At 38.8% G+C, this 18,866-nt stretch overlaps 1 protein-coding gene across 4 annotated transcripts in view; it reads left to right on the top strand.

Annotated features, from left to right (window-relative positions):
* Nucleotides 1-15,353, top strand: part of SHPRH (SNF2 histone linker PHD RING helicase) — a 91,672-nt gene extending 76,319 nt beyond the window's left edge. For 3 of the 4 annotated variants that reach the window (XM_002690300.7, XM_010808665.4, XM_059889926.1), the window contains 5 exons: nucleotides 2,660-2,752; nucleotides 3,663-3,749; nucleotides 4,520-4,698; nucleotides 11,652-11,732; nucleotides 13,125-15,353. In XM_002690300.7, coding sequence (XP_002690346.2) covers nucleotides 2,660-2,752; nucleotides 3,663-3,749; nucleotides 4,520-4,698; nucleotides 11,652-11,732; nucleotides 13,125-13,221 — 537 coding nt within the window. In that variant the 3' untranslated portion in view covers nucleotides 13,222-15,353. The remainder of the gene's footprint in view (nucleotides 1-2,659; nucleotides 2,753-3,662; nucleotides 3,750-4,519; nucleotides 4,699-11,651; nucleotides 11,733-13,124) is intronic. The other variant, XM_059889925.1, reaches the window with a different exon arrangement.
* Nucleotides 15,354-18,866: the final 3,513 nt, after the last annotated feature.

The raw sequence follows: 18,866 nt of genomic DNA, 5'->3' as shown, positions 1-18,866 counted from the left end.
CCATTTAGTCCTTGTTTTCAAGCAGTATATCAACTGATAAATGACAGAAGTATTCTATACTCAGGTTTGATATCGTATCAAATGATACCACATAGAACCATCGCAGAGCAATTAATTAAGGAAAAAGCTGTTCCTTTCCAAATAAAATCTCTCATCTTTCCCTTATGAAAGACAAATTTAAATGTCAAACACAGAAAAGCCTAAAAGTCAAAAAACATCTAGTTTATAAATCCACATACCATTCATCAAGCATTTGTGAGTTACTGAAACTAATATAATGTGTTAATACAGCACTTTTGCTAACATTATTGCATTTAATACAATTAAATGTGAACTACATATAGAAAGGTAGGAAAATATTTACAACATGAATTTAACATGTGCAGTATTTGAGTGGTCCTGCAAACCGGTTTATTTTTATTGACAAGGAATATGAACAGACAGTTCACAGAAGAGAAATTCTGAATGGCCAGCAAGTGATATTCAAGCTTATTCTCAGGAAAATGCAGATAAATGAAAATTTTGTTCCTCATTTTACCTATTCTATTGGCAAAAAATTGAATTTTAACAAGTGTACTAAGAAGCAGGCACATCTAAACTGTTGATAGTTTAAAGTTCTAGCATTTCTAGGGTCAGTGTGATAGGGCATCTACTGCAATCCAAATAATCTAAGAACTTTTTTTTTAACCTTTGACCAACAGTTCCACTTAGATGTGCCTATCCAACAAAAACTCTGTGCACACGTACCCAATCCTCTAAGTATAGTCACTAAAGTACTGTTTGTAAGAACAAAAAAGAATGAAATTAATGTAAATGTATATTAATAAGCAAATGTGAGAGTTGGACTATAAAGAAAGCTGAGCACCAAAGAATTGATGCTTTTGAACTGTGGTGTTGGAGAAGACTCTTGAGAGTCCCTTGGACTGCAAGGAGATCCAGTTAGTTCATCCTAAAGGAAGTCAGTCCTGAATATTCATTGGAAGGACTGATGGTGAAGCTGAAATTCTAGTATTTTGGCCACCTGATGCGAAGAACTGACTCATTTGAAAAGACCCTGATGCTGGGAAAGATTGACGGTGGGAGGAGAAGGGGACAACAGAGGATGAGATGGTTGGATGTCATCACCGACTCTATGGACGTGAGTTTGAGTAAGCTCCGGGAGTTGGTGATGGACAGGGAGGCCTGGTGTGCTGCAGTCCATGGGGTCGCAAAGAGTCGGACATGACTGAGCGACTGAACTGAACTGAACTCTAGTCTTTTCCTTCACAGAGTTACCACGCCAGGTTTGAATTTTGCTTATAAAAGGTTATTCTGTTTTCTTTTGAAATTTTTGTTAAGAAGCAGCTTAATTTTAGAAGAGTTCATAGTTATCCTGGTGTTTCACCTGAAAATATCTTTGAAAATGAGACCTTTCAAGGAACATGGAAGTTTCTTACTTTATGCTAATTTCCTGTTTTATTTGAGATGGTTTTGCTCTTATTTAAGATAATTTTTAGATTGAAATAGGTCCCTTATACTTTTTAACCTTTCAAGTATAATTGAAAGTCTACATATCCAGAAAAACAAATGTAGATGTAGGACTTTAATATGAGAATTTAAAAATCTTGCTTAATTCTTTGTTGGTGACTGTAAACTTAATAAAGTTTTCTTCCTTATTTGTTTCTATCTTTACCTTTCAGTATCTCTGTGTAAAAGTAGTAAGGGGGCGTGATGTGAGGGCAATAGTAACATGGGAATGTTTTTACTTTTTGGTAACATTTACCCCTCTTGTAGGGTGATACTATGTCTCTGAAAGGGTACCAAGTGTCTACTATTTGGAGTACTGGGCTAAACGCTTTGTACACATTTTCTCCTTTAACCATCACAGCAACCTTTGGAAATAGATATAATGATCATCCCTGCTTGACAAACTAAGGTTTAGAAAGGTTAGAATCTTTATAACTAAGGAGCTGCAGAAACTGGCAATTAAATTTCAGCTTATCTCACTCAAAATCTCATGCCCTTAAGCTCCATGTCATACCATCCTCCCACAGCATTCTAGGAGGAAAACTTTCTCAATGAAGGCTTCAAAAACATTTGTGTTATTTCTTCATTTTCTTATTCCTTTATCTTAGAAATGGTTATGCAGAGTACAAAAAGCAGTTTTTAAGTGTTTATCTAGCTTTGTATAAATCTGCCTCTGTCCAAGTGGACATCATTGGTACCTCTGTCATTGTCCTTTGTAATGCCCCTTTTAAAAGAAAGGATTTTTTGTGGGTTATGTTCTTTACTATTTGCTTACATTAGAGTTTTGATTCATTATATTCTGAACAATTTCAGTGCTGTACTACCTAAAGTGATGAATGTTTTTTAATATATGTTCTAATTATCTAAAATAACAAAGTTTTGTAATTGCAAAATATAGCCACTTAACTAAAAAAGCTTACCTTAGGGTCTTATGAATTTCTGGAGTGCTTTTATATATTTGATTTTCTTGGGGTATAAATCTGTAACTTCTGCAGTTTGAGGCTGAAGAAAATTTCCAGCAAATATGAAATGAAAAAGAATAAACATATATGTACCTATCATACAGTTTTGATGGTGTTTTACCCTGACTGTCCATTCCCTTGTTAATTGGATTTTATTTGATAATAATGGGTTTTCTCCTTTGTGTTCAAAGGGCAGCCATTCTACAAAAGTGGAAGCTGTGGTCAGAACTCTGATGAGAATCCAGCTTAGAGACCCAGGGGCGAAGGCACTTGTCTTCTCAACGGTACAGTCAGCATCCTCGGTGTTAACTCGGACTGGCTCTCTGTTTCCAGTCAGTTTATATCTGAGAATGAACTGTTAATGTTCTGATGTAACTGAGATTTAGAATTACTGATCGACTTTTCCTTGTTAAATTTTTTTTCCTATATCCATTGGATAGAATTGTTTTTAGAGAAATTTGATGATGCTTCACAAAGCAATTCCCATAGCTGTATTTTTATATTAATTTTACTTAGGGATTTTCTTATATTACTATTTTAAAATTGAAATCTATAAACTTGAAAGTCATTTCACAAATGTACTTGCTTAAGGAAAAGAAAATTAACCTGTTGAATAAAAGGTATTGAGTAGAACATGGACAGAGGAGCCTGGTAGGCTGCAGTCCATGGGGTTGCTAAGAGTCGGACACGACTGAGCGACTTCACTTTCACTTTTCACTTTCATGCATTGGAGAAGGAAATGGCAACCCACTCCAGTGTTCTTGCCTGGAGAATCCCAGGGACGGGAGAGCTTTGTGGGCTGCCATCTCTGCGGTCGCACAGAGTTGGACACGACTGAAGCGACTTAGCAGCAGCAGCAGCAGCAGAACTTCTAGTTTTCATTTTTGAAAGATAAATAGCCACATCTATTTATATATTCCATAATTTATTTTCTATTAATTATGTTTATTTTAATTCATTTATTAAAGATGCTCATTTTTTTACCCTGTCTTTAACCAGCATTTGATTTAAAATATCTTTCAGGATAGAAAATAATACTAATGGTATTACGCTTGAAGTTTTTGTTTTTGTTTACTTAATTCTGAGGTATGAAGCTGGTTTTGGTTAAGCTTACTTTGGTTTAGTCCCTTTTCAAATCCTTTTTACATGAAAGCTATGTGTAAATATTTGGTTTTCTGTTTTCTCTGTTCTTAGTGGCAAGATGTATTAGACATTATTTCAAAAGCTCTCACTGACAACAACATGGAATTTGCACAGATCAGTCGTGTTAAGACATTTCAGGTATGTCAAGAAGACTTTACTCATGTTTTTTGGAGTGAATTCAGTTACAAACTGAAACTGCTCTTAACTAGCTTACTTGCATTTATTGTCGTGTGTCATATAAACCACAAAAACAGTTTGAGTTCTTGATTGACTATAAGATTAACATTTAAAGGCAAAGTAAACAAATTGCATTTACTTTACATCTATTCAGTTATACCCATGGCAAACCATATTTAAAGATCTTATGACTTGAGGTCCGTTTCTTTAACATAGGAAAAGATGGCCTATAGTGTACCTTTTGAATGGACAGAGGCCTCATGCCCCTAAAATTAAGTTCTAAAAACACTGCATTAGGCAAAACTGCATATGGTCAAATTGTGCTTACCTCACCCTCAGCACAATGACAGATACAAACCTAAGAGAAAAACACCAAAAAAAGACCAAGTGAAAATTTAGCAGATTCATGTCTCTTATACTCACTCTAGCACTTTCTCTCACTCCTTCTTTCCTCTAAGCTCATATAGTTTCATTTGCATACATCACATACATGTATCTTGTGATTCTTCTACGTATTATACAGAACACAAGAGGTTGTGTGACACTTTCTTTTTCTTAAAGTCAAGCCACATGATTTTGTTTTCTAAAAGTTGTCATCTTACATTTAATTTTCTTAATTATTGCCTTTCACAGTGACCTGGATACTGTTAGGCATTTTAGCATGAGCTATAGTATCCTGCTTTTATTTTTAACTATCCAGCTAAAATTTAAATGTACCTTTCTTTTTTTAGGAGAACCTGTCCGCATTTAAATATGATCCCCAAATCAATATTTTGCTGCTGCCCCTGCACACAGGTTCTAATGGGTTAACTATCATTGAAGCAACTCACGTTCTCTTGGTGGAGCCCATATTGAACCCTGCCCATGAGCTTCAGGCCATCGGAAGGGTGCACCGGATCGGACAGACAAAGTAAGGACTAGAGTTAACCTCAGGCACATTTGCTCTTGTTTCTAAGATACAGATCAGCATTGAAACTCTTCATTTATGTTCATCTTAACCTATTCATTTTTAGTGACTTACTTATATATTAAATTTTCAATTCTTAATATATGACCAGAAGATATTTTGAGATTTCCAGTGACTCTCCTCCAAACAGCAAATCCCCAAATTCTCCCAGATTTTTGTCTTTCCTTCTTCAGAAGCTACCCTGGTCACTTCATCAAGATAGTTTCTTAAAATACCTAAGACAGCTATTAAGTTGAAGGCATCTGTCATTAACTTTGAGAAGAACTGATTGTTGATTGGCTAAAGTAGCCAGTATTTAAAAGAAGCCATATCTCATGCATAACTGAAAACAAATAGCTCTTTTATAAATGCTTCCCTTTAGGAAAGTACAACCTTCCCGATCTAATATAAGAGATAATTATTTAAAGTAAACCTAATAGTAAATATTATGTAGTATGTACTACTTTTATTCAAATCTCAGAATGGATAATTATCCTTTATACAGCCTCTCAGATGCACTACCTCCTGGATGTTAGATGCTTTCAGTTTGTTCTAATGCATGCATACTCACAAATCAGTCCTTTAGTCATGTCCAACTCTTTGCAGCCACATGGACTACAGCATGCCAGGCTTCCCTGTCCATCACCAACTCCTAGAGCTTGCTCAGACTCATGTCCATCAAGTTGGTGATGCCATCCAACCATCTCATCCTCTGTCGTCCCCTTCTCCTCCTGCCTTCAATCTTTCCCAGCATCAGAGTCTTTTCCAGTGTTCACATCAGGTGGCCAAAGTATCGGAGCTTCAGCATCAGTCCTTCCAGTGAATATTCAGGACTGATTTCCTTTGCGATTGACTGGTTCGATCTCCTTGAAGTCCAAGGGACTCTCAAGTGTGTTCTCCAGCACCACAGTTTAGAAGTATCAGTTCTTCAGCACTCAGCTTTCTTTATGGTCCAACTCTCATGTGCATACATGACCACTGGAAAAACCATAGCTTTGACTGGACAGATCTTTGTTGGCAAAGTAATGTCTCTGCTTTTTAATATGCTCTCTAGGTTTGTCATAGCTTTTCTCCCAAGGAGCAGGCATCTTTTAATTTCATAGCTACAGTCACCATCTGCAGTGATTTTGGAACCCAAGAAAATAAAATCTGTTACTGTTTCCATTCTTTCCTCATCTATTTGAAGTGATGGGACCGGATGCCATGATCTTCATTTTTTGAATGTTGAATTTTAAGCCAGCTTTTTAACTCTCCTCTTTCACTTTCATCAAGAGGCTCTTTAGTTCTCTTTACTTCCTGCCAAAGGGGTGGTGGCACCCATACTAAGCACTTGTTAAATAAATATTGATTGAACACTTGCTGCATGTCAGATATTATTCTAGACACTGGAGGCTACCCTGGTGGGCTCACCAATAATGAATCTGCCTGAAATACAGGAGATGTGGGTTCAATCCCTGGGTCCAGAAGATCCCCTGGAGGAGGAAATGGCAACCCACTCCAGTATTCTTGCCTGGGAAATCCAATGGACAGAAGAGCCTGGCAGACTAGAGTCTATGGAGTCACAAGAGTCCACCATGACTCAGTGACTAAACAATGATGACAAATATGCTGTACCCTGAAGATTCAAATTGAATAAGATATAATCTTGTTTCCCCAAGGAGATCACTATGTAATACAGGAAACAGATGATTTAACATATTATAGTAGAATGTGCAAAAACAGGAATACTGTGGTAACAAAGAAGAGCGTGCACTCTTGTGCCCTAGAGATCAGGAGAGGCTTCATTAGACTGAGTCTTGAAGGAATAATTACTCCAGAGTTGGCCTAGAGAAGGGTGCTCACACAGCAGAGAGTTGCTTGTGCAGAAACACAGAGGAGAAAATCAACATGATGTTTCTCAGGACCTTCAGGAGTTTGAAGTTGCTGTGGTATAAAGTATGTGCAGAGGAGTGGCAGGATGTAAGGTCTTGTATGCCACACTCAGAAACAGCCTGCTCTGTAAGCAGTGGCTGAGAGAGCAAATGATGACTTTAATTTTAAGCAGGAAAGAGACATTCATCAAGCAAAATATGAAAAAGTAATATAATTGTAATAAATACAAGATTGTTCTAAAGTACTACCAAGTAACATTTAAATTGTCAGTTCAGATCAGTTCAGTTCAGTCACTCAGTCCTGCCCGACTCTTTGCGACCCCATGAATCACAGCATGCCAGGCCTCCCTGTCCATCACCAACTCCCGGAGTTCACCCAGACTCACGTCCATCGAGTCAGTGATGCCATCCAGCCATCTCATCCTCTGTCGTCCCCTTCTCCTCCTGCCCCCAATCCCTCCCAGCATCAGAGTCTTTTCCAGTGAGTCAGCTCTTCGCATGAGGTGGCCAAAGTACTGGAGTTTCAGCTGTAGCATCATTCCTTCCAAAGAAATCCCAGGGCTGATCTCCTTCAGAATGGACTGGTTGGATCTCCTTGCAGTCCAAGGGACTCTCAAGAGTCTTCTCCAATACCACAGTTCAAAAGCCTCAATTCTTCGGCGCTCAGCCTTCACAGTCCAACTCTCACATCTATACATGACCATAGGAAAAACCATAGCCTTGACTAGACGAACCTTCATTGGCAAATAGTGTCTCTCCTTTTGAATATGCTGTCTAGGTTGGTCATAACTTTCCTTCCAAGGAGTAAGCGTCTTTTAATTTCATGGCTGCAGTCGCTATCTGCAGTGATTTTGGAGCCCAAAAAAATAAAGTCTGACACTGTTTTCCCATCTATTTCCCATGAAGTGATGGGACCAGATGCCATGATCTTCGTTTTCTGAATCTTGAGCTTTAAGCCAACTTTTTCACTCTCTGCTTTCATTCTCATCAAGAGGCTTTTTAGTTCCTCTTCACTTTCTGCCATAAGGGTGGTGTCATCTGCATATCTGAGGTTATTGATATTTCTCTTGGCAATCTTGATTCCAGCTTGTGCTTCTTCCAGCCCAGCATTTCTCATGATGTACTCTGCATGTAAGTTAAATAAGCAGGGTGACAATATACTGCCTTGAGGTACTCCTTTTCCTATTTGGAACCAGTCTGTTGTTCCATGTCCAGTTCTAACTGTTGCTTCCTGACCTGCATACAGATTTCTCAAGAGGCAGGTCAGGTGGTCTGGTATTTCCATCTCTTTCAGAATTTTCCACAGTTTATTGTGATCCACACAGTCAAAGGCTTTGGCATAGTCAATAAAGCAGAAATAGATGTTTTTCTGGAACTCTCTTGCTTTTTCCATGATCCAGCGGATGTTGGCAATTTGATCTCTGGTTCCTCTGCCTTTTCTAAAACCAGCTTGAACATCAGGAAGTTCACGGTTCACATATTGCTGAAGCCTAGCTTGGAGAATTGTGACATTACTTTACTAGCATGTGAGATGAGTGCAATTGTGCGGTAGTTTGAGCATTCTTTGGCATTGCCTTTCTTTGGGATTGGAATGAAAACTGACCTTTTCCAGTCCTGTGGCCACTGCTGAGTCTTCCAAATTTGCTGGCATATTGAGTGCAGCACTTTCACAGCATCATCTTTCAGCATTTGAAAGAGCGCAACTGGAATTCCATCACCTCCACTAGCTTTGTTCGTAGTGATGCTTTCTAAAGCCCACTTGACTTCACATTCCAGGATGTCTGGCTCTAGGTCAGTGATCACACCATCGTAATTATCTGGGTCATGAAGATCTTTTTTGTACAGTTCTTCTGTGTATTCTTGCCACCTCTTCTTAATATCTTCTGCTTCTGTTAGGTCCATACCATTTCTGTCCTTTATCAAGCCCATCTTTGCATGAAATGTCCCCTTGATATCTCTAATTTTCTTGAAGAGATCTCTAGTCTTTCGCATTCTGTTGTTTTCCTCTATTTCTTTGCATTGATCGCTGAGGAAGGCTTTCTTATCTCTTCTTGCTATTCTTTGGAACTCTGCATTCAGATGCTTATGTCTTTCCTTTTCTCCTTTGCTTTTCACTTCTCTTCTTTTCACAGCTATTTGAAAGGCCTCCCCAGACAGCCATTTTGCTTTTTTGCCTTTCTTTTCCATGGGGATGGTCTTGATCCCTGTCTCCTGTGCAATGTCACGAACCTCATTCCATAGTTCATCAGGCACTCTATCATATCCAGGCCCTTAAATCTATTTCTCACTTCCACTGCATAATCATAAGGGATTTGATTTAGGTCATACCTGAATGGTTTAGTGGTTTTCCCTAGTTTCTTCAATTTAAGTCTGGATTTGGCAATAAGGAGTTCATTATCTGAGCCACAGTCAGCTCCCAGTCTTGTTTTTGCTGACTGTATAGAGCTTCTCCATCTTTGGCTGCAAAGGATATAATCAATCTGATTTCGGTGTTGACCATCTGGTGATGTCCATGAATAGAGTCTTCTCTTGTGTTGTTGGAAGAGGGTGTTTGTTATGACCAGGGCATTTTCTTGGCAAAACTCTATTAGTCTTTTCCCTGCTTCATTCCGTACTCCAAGGCCAAATTTGCCTGTTACTCCAGGTGTTTCTTGACTTCCTACTTTTGCATTCCAGTCCCCTATAATGAAACGGACATCTTTTTTGGGTGTTAGTTCTAAAAGATCTTGTAGGTCTTCATGGAACCGTTCAACTTCAGCTTCTTCAGCGTTACTGGTTGGGGCATAGACTTGGATTACTGTGATATTGAATGGTTTGCCTTGGAAACGAACAGAGATCATTCTGTCGTTTTTGAGATTGCATCCAAGTACTGCATTTTGGACTCTTTTGTTGACCATCATGGCTACTCCATTTCTTCTGAGGGATTCCTGCCCACAGTAGTAGATATAATGGTCATCTGAGTTAAATTCACCCATTCCAGTCCATTTTAGTTCACTGATTCCTAGAATGTCGACATTCACTCTCGCCATCTCTTGTTTGACCACTTCCAATTTGCCTTGATTCATGGACCTGACATTCCAGGTTCCTATGCAATATTGCTCTTTACAGCATTGGACCTTGCTTCTATCACCAGTCACATCCACAGCTGGGTATTCTTTTTGCTTTGGCTCCATCCCTTCATTCTTTCTGGAGTTATTTCTGCACTGATCTCCAGTAGCATATTGGGCACCTGCTGACCTGGGGAGTTTCTCTTTCAGTGTGCTATCATTTTGCCTTTTCATACTGTTCATGGGGTTCTCAAGGCAAGAATACTGAACTGGTTTGCCATTCCCTTCTCCAGTGGACCACATTCTGTCAGATCTCTCCACAATGACCCGCCCATCTTGGGTTGTCCCACGGGCATGGCTTAGTTTCTTTGAGTTAGACAAGACTGTGGTCCTAGTGTGATTAGACTGACTAGTTTTCTGTGAGTATGGTTTCAGTGTGTCTGCTCTCTGATGCCCTCTTGCAACACCTACCATCTTACTTAGGCTTCTCTTACCTTGGGCGTGAGGTATCTCTTCACGGCTGCTCCAGCAAAGCACAGCCATTGCTCCTTACTTTGGACGAGGGGTATCTCGTCACCGCCACCCTTCCTGACCTTCAACATGGGATAGCTCCTCTAGGCCCTCCTGAGCCCGGCAGCCACGGCTCCTTGGACATGTGGTTGGTCCTCCCGGCCAACGCCCCGGCCTCAGGCTTGGGGGCGTGGGGTTGGTCCTCCCGGCCGCCGCCCCTGGGCTCGAGCTTTGGGGCCTGAGGTAGCTCCTCTCGGCCACCGCCCCTGACCTCGGACATGGGGTAGCTCCTCTCGGCCGCGCTTAGTGCGCCGGTTGCAGCCGCCTGCGCTTAGTGCGCCGGTGTAGTTATGTCTTACTGGGTTTTTTCTTTGTTTGATTTGGGCTTTTGTTGGGAACGGGGGTGGTTTTGTTTGATTTGGGGCCATACCACACTGCATGTTATCTTAGTACCCTGACCGGGGAGCAAACCCATGCCCCCTGATATGAAAATGCAGTGTCTTAACCACTGGACCACCAGGGAGGTCCCTGTTTGTTTTCGCCTTGTCTTATATTTTTAAACACTGACTTGTTACCTAATTGTTTTCTAAAGCATACAGTTGGCTTATCTCAGATGTAAGATCACAAGTCTATAAAGGCCACTCAACACTGCTTAACAATCCTACTTTGCTTCCCTAGTATATAGATTTTTCTGCTTTCTAAGGAGAGGATCTGCAGTCTCTCTGTTCCTCCTCCTTGTTGAGGGAGAAAAAGGAAAACAGCTACAGAGTAGAAGTAACTCATCTTTCCATCACCAACTTGAACTGTCTACCTCCAACAGTATCCACATTGTTCATTCAGTAAATTTTTATTGAGCTCCTTCTGTATGCCAAGCACTGTTCTAAGTACTTGAGACGCCCTTACCTAGCTTAAATACTAGTTGTAGTGGATCGGTAGAGACAGATGGTAAACAATAAACATAATAAATAAATACATATACTATGTTAGGGGCAGGGTAAGGAGGATTAAGCCACCCTGCAGGTGGCTGGGCAGGAAGGGAATCCAACCTCCGTCCCCCTCGCTGTATGCTTCGTCCCTGCTAGCCTTATTTCTGCCTCTCAGACTTTTGAATCTTGTGCTCGGACTTGGCACTGATTTACTGCTGCTTCTGTCAGCTTGCTCCTGCCTCTCCTCCTCTGCTTATAGGCACCTATCTCAACAGTCATGTTTCCGGTCATATGTCAGCCTCCTCATGACCTTGTCTGTACCTGCAAATGTCTTACATAGTGTGTTTTTACTACGTCTTCCCTCAGTAGATACTGTAGATATCAATTCATTGAGATTAGTTTGTTGTATTCACTGTTGACCAAACCCCCTCACCCCAGCACCTGGCTTAGTACCTGCCACAGCAGATACTGACTGATAAATATAGCATGTAATATATGAAGTTTATTCATTCTAAACTGTTCTACAGGTGTTTTTAAACTTATCACTGTTATGTACCTTCTAGACCCACTATTGTACACAGATTCTTAATAAAAGCGACAATAGAAGAAAGAATGCAAGCAATGCTGAAAACTGCTGAAAGGAGGTAGGTAACAGTTCACTTCAAGTGGATGGCAGAAGTTTTCCTGTTCATATAAGGTTGTAAGTGTGTAGAACTTCTTCACCTAGATGATCACTTAGTCAACCAAAAGATGTAAGTGCAAATACTTTTTATAGAGCAAGGTATGACATTTTACCTATCCAAAATTTCCCAGCTAATACTCCATGCATTCTATATTTGACTTAATTTATTAATAGGGATTATAAGTTTGAGCAAACTGTGGGAGATAGTGAAGGACAGGGAAGCCTGGAGTGCTGCAGTCCATGGGGTCCCAAAGAGTTAGACACGACTTAGAGACTGAAGAACAACAGCCAATACATAAAAAAATATTTAAGTGATTCTACTGTTAAAGAAACTTTATTTCAGAGCTATTATACTTTGAAAGTATAATATACATTTTGCCAGCAGAGGGCTTTGGGAGAACTATCCTACATTTCCTTGCCACGCTGGATTACTTTTTAAATGAAATGTCTCTTTATGCCCAACCTAAAAGCCTTGGTCTGAAATCTCTAACATGAAACTTACAGCACACTTGTTGGTTAATGCAAGTTAAAAGGTGTGGACTTAAAACTAAGCTGGTAATTGTATTATTACTCTTACAGGCAGAGCAGAAGCAGGAAGACTAAAACAGCCTTAATTTTAAAAACTTAATTTTGGAATCATAAAACTTCCTAATATTTACTTCCTAATATGTTTTTTTTCAATATATGTTTTCTTTAAACATAAACTAATGCCTAACTGAATTCTGGTGAGATAGGTGTGATTGGAAGATAAACTCAGAAGAGATGATTGCCTTGGAAGGGATGGTTTCTGCAGAGGTATTAGTACTTTGCACAGTAAAGCAGCCATTAGAAACCAGAAATTCTTTTTCATTGGTGGTCTGTGGAAAAGAGGCTGCCACAAAAGCTTTTTGCCTCAAACATGAAGGCTTTTTCTTGGTGGTATTTCCAAATATAACAGAATTCAGTGATTATATTTAAGCTGCCTCAATAAAAATAGTAGCTTGAATTTTTCTTGAAATAAATGAACTTTGGATACTGAGAAGGCAGGTTGTAAGGTGAAAGCCTTAGTAGTAGTTGGCAAGGAGTTTTGTTTATTACGTCTACAGAGGAAAACATTTTATGGCAAAGTTTGAAAATGCTATATAGAAATCTTTCCTAATTTTAACAAGTTGTAATAATGATTCCATCATCTTCTAGGAGTTTCTTATAACTCAATTACAAAAACTTAGGAACATACTCTTATATTAAAAATATAATATTAATATTTTTTTATGTCTTACATTATTATGAGACCAGAACAGTATATAAAGACAAACATAATAATTTATTTCTTGGGGTTTCTTTCTGATTTTGCTCACTTGGAAAAATCCTGCAGTCACACGAACCCTTCCGCAAAGCATTCCGAGGCCTCCGTCTTGACCGTGGCTGACCTGGCAGACCTGTTTACCAAAGACACCGAAGACCTTGAATGAAGTACACTTGATTCAGTCCAGACTTTAGTGTATTTTAAATTTTTCATAGTTTATAGAATAAAGTTATAAGTAAAACAATCCAGTAGATGTCAGTAAACACTGTTCTTAGTTGAATGAATTTATCGCTTTTTTGGTTGTACAGTCCAGTAGTTTTTGAGTCCTTTTCAATATACTATTTCCATAATAGCTATCAAGATCTTTAATTTTACACTGCTAATAAAATGTTTGGGCTCCCCAGGTGGCACAGTGATGAAGAATACACCTGCCAATGCAGGAAACACGGGTTTGATCCCTGGGCGAGGAAGATCCCTTGGAGGAGGAAATGGCAACCCACTCCAGTATTCTTGCCTGGAGAATCCCATGGACAGAGGAGCCTGGTGGGCTATAGTCCACAGTGGTCACAAAAGAGTTGGATACCACTGAGCAATTGCACACGTGCACACACACAAAAAAATACTTATTTTTATTCCAAAGAATATCTCTATCTGAGAGAATTAAGAGAGGTATTGTGTACTTTTCTTTCGATAAGATCAGTCTTAAAAAGAAGTTAGAATAAGAGACTAACTCAACTATTCTAGTTTTATATGACTCGGTATACTCAACCAACATAGATCTCATTTTTGGAAGAGCCTTCAGTATCTTTAGCACAGGATTCACCAATATCTTATTAGTAATATTTTTAAAAGATGGTGAATTATATTAGCTCCCAGTTCTTTGAGTAGTTATAGACTGTAACTCCATAAATAGTAACTTCAGAGTAATGTAGCTCCAACAGTAAGTTAATATTAGACAATTACTTCTTTTCTCTGTATCTTGCTACTAAAAATTGAAACACTGAACACTTTAAGTATTTCTATTATATGTTAAGTATTATCAGTGTAAACGTAGTTTTATTAAGTGTATTAATGTTTAATTAAAATTATCTGTTTTCTCTACTTTTAATTTGTGTTACTAAATGTTTACGTTTTAAGATTGATCTGTAAATATTGCAGTGTCTATAATTTCAGTTTTTATGATTATAACAATATGGCAGGGTTTTTTTGTGTGTGTTTTTTTTTAACCATTATTACATACTAATGTCTTAGATTCTTTTTCTTTCCTATGTTCTTGTGTAACTAGACTTTTTAGCCACTAATATCTAAATTTATGATAGGGTTTGTTATTTCATTCCACTAGTACTTCCCTCAAGGATTAGCATTTGATCTTTGTAACAAGAGAATGTCATATTCACAGAAGCAAATAATTGCAAGTGATAATAACCCAGTGTTTCTTCTGTGAAGAATTAATGGACTTTGAAATTGTTAAATAAGGAGTAGCTTGTTGTATCCTAGCCATTTGATGTAATACAAGTGTTCTTGATTTATTTTCTTTGAGCCTTCAGAGTTTCAAATGACCCTCAGGACTCATTAACTCCTACTTAGTTGTCCAGAAAACTAGCAGGAATTTACCCTGGATCTCATTTGTCCAAGAGGCTTTGGTGCTTAGTTAAGGTGCATTTTCTTATTCTGGTTTATAGAGTGACATATCCAACTGAAGAAAACACACACACACTTCTGGTGCTTATTCTTCAGTTGAAGGAAGATATGCATTGATTCTTTTATATGAAATTAGACAAAACTATTATTTTTGTAGCTCTTTATGTGTTATAAAGAGCTTTCCTATACATTTATGTGTTTAATTTGCCCACCAGTCCTGTGAAGTTGATGAAATTTATAACATTCCTGTTTTAAAAGTGGAGAAGTGAGATTCAGAAATACTGAGAAATATGCCTATGACACATAGCAAGTAAACAGTGGAGCCCAGGTCCTTGGCTCCAAATCTCATGTTCTTTCTCTAAATCATAACTTGCTGCAATTCAGAAGGCCCTTGGTTCTAATTTAATGATGAACATGTTTCAGTATTTCTTTCTGTTTCCTAGTATTCTTTTTTGCGCTACAGTTTTAGGGAAAGTAATTTGATAATGCTTCAATTTTGTATAAAGAGAAATATAAAAATATAAATAGATAAATATACCTATCTGTATTAGAGAAAAACTGCTCTTATTTATTTCTGTAAAATGTCATCAATTAAATAAATATTTTAGTGTAAATTGAAATTCGGGCATTTATTAAATTTCTGATCCATAGAACATACTGCTGGGTTTTCATTTTTTGTTTGTTTTGGTCTTTCAACAAAAGGTGTCAAAATTGTTTAAACCACAGAACCCTATATTTTATAGACATTCTTTCTTCAAAATAGTTCTGACAGTTCAGTCACTCAGTCATGTCTGACTCTTTGCAACCCCATGGACTGCAGCACTCCAGGCCTCCCTGTCCATCACCAACTCCCAGAGCTTACTCAAACTCATGTCCATTGAGTTGGTGATGCCATCCAACCATCTCATCCTCTGTCATCCCCTTTTCCTCCTGCCTTCAGTCTTTCCCAGCATCAGGGTCTTTTCAAATGAGTCAGTTCTTCGCATCAGGTGGCCAAAGTATTGAAATTTCAGCTTCAGCACCAGTCCTTGCAATGAATTCAGGACTGATTTCCTTTAGGATGGACTGGTTGGATCTCCTTGCAGTCCAACGGACTCTCAAGAGTCCTCTCCAACACCACAGTTCAAAAGCATCAGTTCTTCAGCACTCAGCTTTCTTTATAGTCCAACTCTCACATCCATATGTGACTACTGGAAATACCATAGCTTTGACTAGACGGACCTTTTTTGGCAAAGTAATGTCTCTACTTTTTAATAAGCTGTCTAGATTGGTCATAGCTTTCTTCCAAGGAGGAAGCATCTTTTAATTTCATGGCTGCAGTCACCATCTGCAGTGATTTTGGAGCCCAGAAAAAAAGTCTCTCACTGTTTCCCCATCTATTTGCCATGAAGTGATGGGACCGAATGCCATGATCTTAGTTTTCTGAATGTTGAGTTTTAAGCTAACTTTTTCACTTTCCTCAAGAGACTCTTTAGTTCTTCACTTTCTGCCATAAGGGTGGTGTCATCTGCATATCTGAGGTTATTGATATTTCTCCCGGCAATCTTGATTCCAGCTTGTGCTTCATCCAGTCCAGCATTTCTTATAGTTGTGACAGTTCTCCCAAATAATTGTTCAAAATAAATTCCAATCTAGTCTCCACATCTTGGCTGCAAACAAAGGGCTTTTTTTTCCCTCCTGTCTTTTTATATTTTCTGAAATATCACCGTACTTAAAAATAGTTATTCTTAAATGAGTACTTTATTAATGAACCATAAAGAGAAAATAATAAGGTAATTCAAGTCCTTAGTGAGCTGAAGTGTTACTGGGACTGTATGTCTCTCTTTTTTGTTTAATTTATTTATTTCTGGTTGTGCTGGATCTTTGTTGCTACATGGCTTTTTCTCTGGCTGCGGTGAGCTGGGGGCTACTCTTGGTTGCGGTGCACAAGCTTATCGCAGTGGCTGCTCTTGTTGTGGAGCACGGGCTCTAGGGCATTCCAGCTTCAGTAGCTGCGGCACATAGGCTCGCCATGTGCTGTAGAGCACAGGCTCGATACTTGTGGTTCACAGGCTTTGTTGCTTCACAGCATGTGGGATCTTCCCAGGTCAGGATCAAACCCGAGTCTCCTGCATTGGCAGGCGGATTCTTTACCCAGTGAGCCACCAGGAAAGCCCTGCATCTCTCTTAAATGAATCCAAGTAACCTTACTAGGACTGAAAAGACTTATATATATAAAATGAAGCCCTATAATGTGAAATACACCTAATTCCTTAGTCTCTTACTTCAAACTTGGGTACCTTTACCATGTTTATTGCAGCTTCAGCTTTTCTCTTTGTGATCTCAGCAGAATGGCCCGTGTTTTAGAGATAGCTTGTTAGGGATTGGTCCCTTTTATACTGTATTAATAAACTTAAAACTCTCTAGATGATAATTCAACATACAACCACAAATTCTTTACAAATAGTTATCAAACTTGACAGAATTTGTCAAAATATTTAGGATTTGAATTTAACAATGCAAGATTAATCATCAACCCAAGTTACCCTGTTAAGTAGACAAACAAATGATGTCTTTTAAATCTTGTGCTCTCCTTTACAAGTTCTCCCAATATTTAGTTGTGCTTGAGTTTTTTTATGTTTATTAAACTATAGGATAATCTTTGAGAAATGCAAAAATCACCTGTGCTAAAAGAGCTCAGGCCTTTTTAAGCTGAATAAAAAGTATCTTCCAATTTTTCTAGAATTTAAACAAAATCCCACAATTATATGCTATTTCTTAATTTCTTACTGGCATAGCAATATAAAAATGACATGCTACTAAAATGAAACAGTACAAGCAATATGTTTTAAACCTGTGTACTCTGGTAAAGAAAATCTAATCTTCCATAATGCTTCTTCAAAGTGGGGTCAGTCAGCTCTACACTTTGTATAATGTACAAGAATTTCTGTGTACCTTCACTGCGTTGTGAATTTCACATAGATGCTGTCACACATAAGGGTTGAATATGAACCACCTGGGAGGCTTCCTTTAAAGGAAGGAGTAATGGATAAACCACAAAGGGAACTCGGTTCTCACAGTGGGTATGTGGTGTTGCCTCTGAGTTAACAGACTACCATATACAGAAAACAGCAGGAGAAGTTGGCCAGGACCAAAGCTGACATCTCCAACTTGCCTTTGCCTTCCGTCAGCCTTTCAGAGCCCTGCATACTTTATCTTTGAAGGTCCTGTACCATCTGTTGAACCCTATTCCATTATTTAATATCAATGACTCTCAAGACTGATTTTGTTCATTAAAACTGTTACATTGGAACCAAATCTTTCGTACTACAGCTTATGGTTTTTCCTTGCAAAACAGAAATAAAATTTAAGCTCCATTACCTGTGTAACAATTCTTTGTACGGATGACTAAATTATTCAGTAACTTTTTCTTTCTGCCATTCAAATATTCCATCCCTTCAGCCTTAAAGAGCTTAATCTCCAAACCCCTGTGGTATCTTTGTCTCCTAGTAAACCTGCTCTTATGTTCCAAACCCTCAATAGAGCCTATTCAAAACACAATTTTGAGCAAGAACCTATTTTCAGCACATGGGATCTTTCCACATCTGTGATTTGTATGCCTCACAGTTCTGATGACTGATCCTTCCAGTGCCTTGGGGAGCAGACATTTGTCCCCAGATTTCCTTAGAAAGAGGAAGAGTTTCCCCAGATGAGCTTCAGAGGGGAAGTCCCCCTGTGTACAGTCTTCAGGTTCCTGGAGGGAGTTTTGTAGCAGACCAAACCAGCTTCCCAGGTGGCTCAGGTAGTAAGGAATCCGCCTGCCAGTGCAGGAGCCATAGGAGACTAGGATTCTATGCCTGGGTTAGGAAGATCCCCTGGAGGAGGAACCCACTCCAGGATTCTTCCCAGGATAATCCCATGAACAGAGAAGCCTGGTGGGCTACAGTCCATGGAGTCGCAGAGTCAGACATGACTGAGCAGGCAAGCAAAGCAAAGCAAACTGACAAGTATAACCCATATAAACAAAAGCCCTTCAGAGTCCTCAATAGTTTTGATGCACCTACAGATCCTGAGACCAAAAATTTTGAAAACTATAATAGCCTATTTTTAAATTAACTCCAGTGTCTCCTCAGCAGGAGCAAGGCAGGAAATGGGCAAATTTTTCTGGCCACATTGTAAGTTGCTGTATAC

Source organism: Bos taurus, chromosome 9 (genome assembly GCF_002263795.3).
Source record: "Bos taurus isolate L1 Dominette 01449 registration number 42190680 breed Hereford chromosome 9, ARS-UCD2.0, whole genome shotgun sequence".
Taxonomy (NCBI): Eukaryota; Metazoa; Chordata; class Mammalia; order Artiodactyla; family Bovidae; genus Bos; species Bos taurus.
Note: the sequence above shows the minus strand (reverse complement) of the source record. Positions and strands in the feature narration are given on the sequence as shown.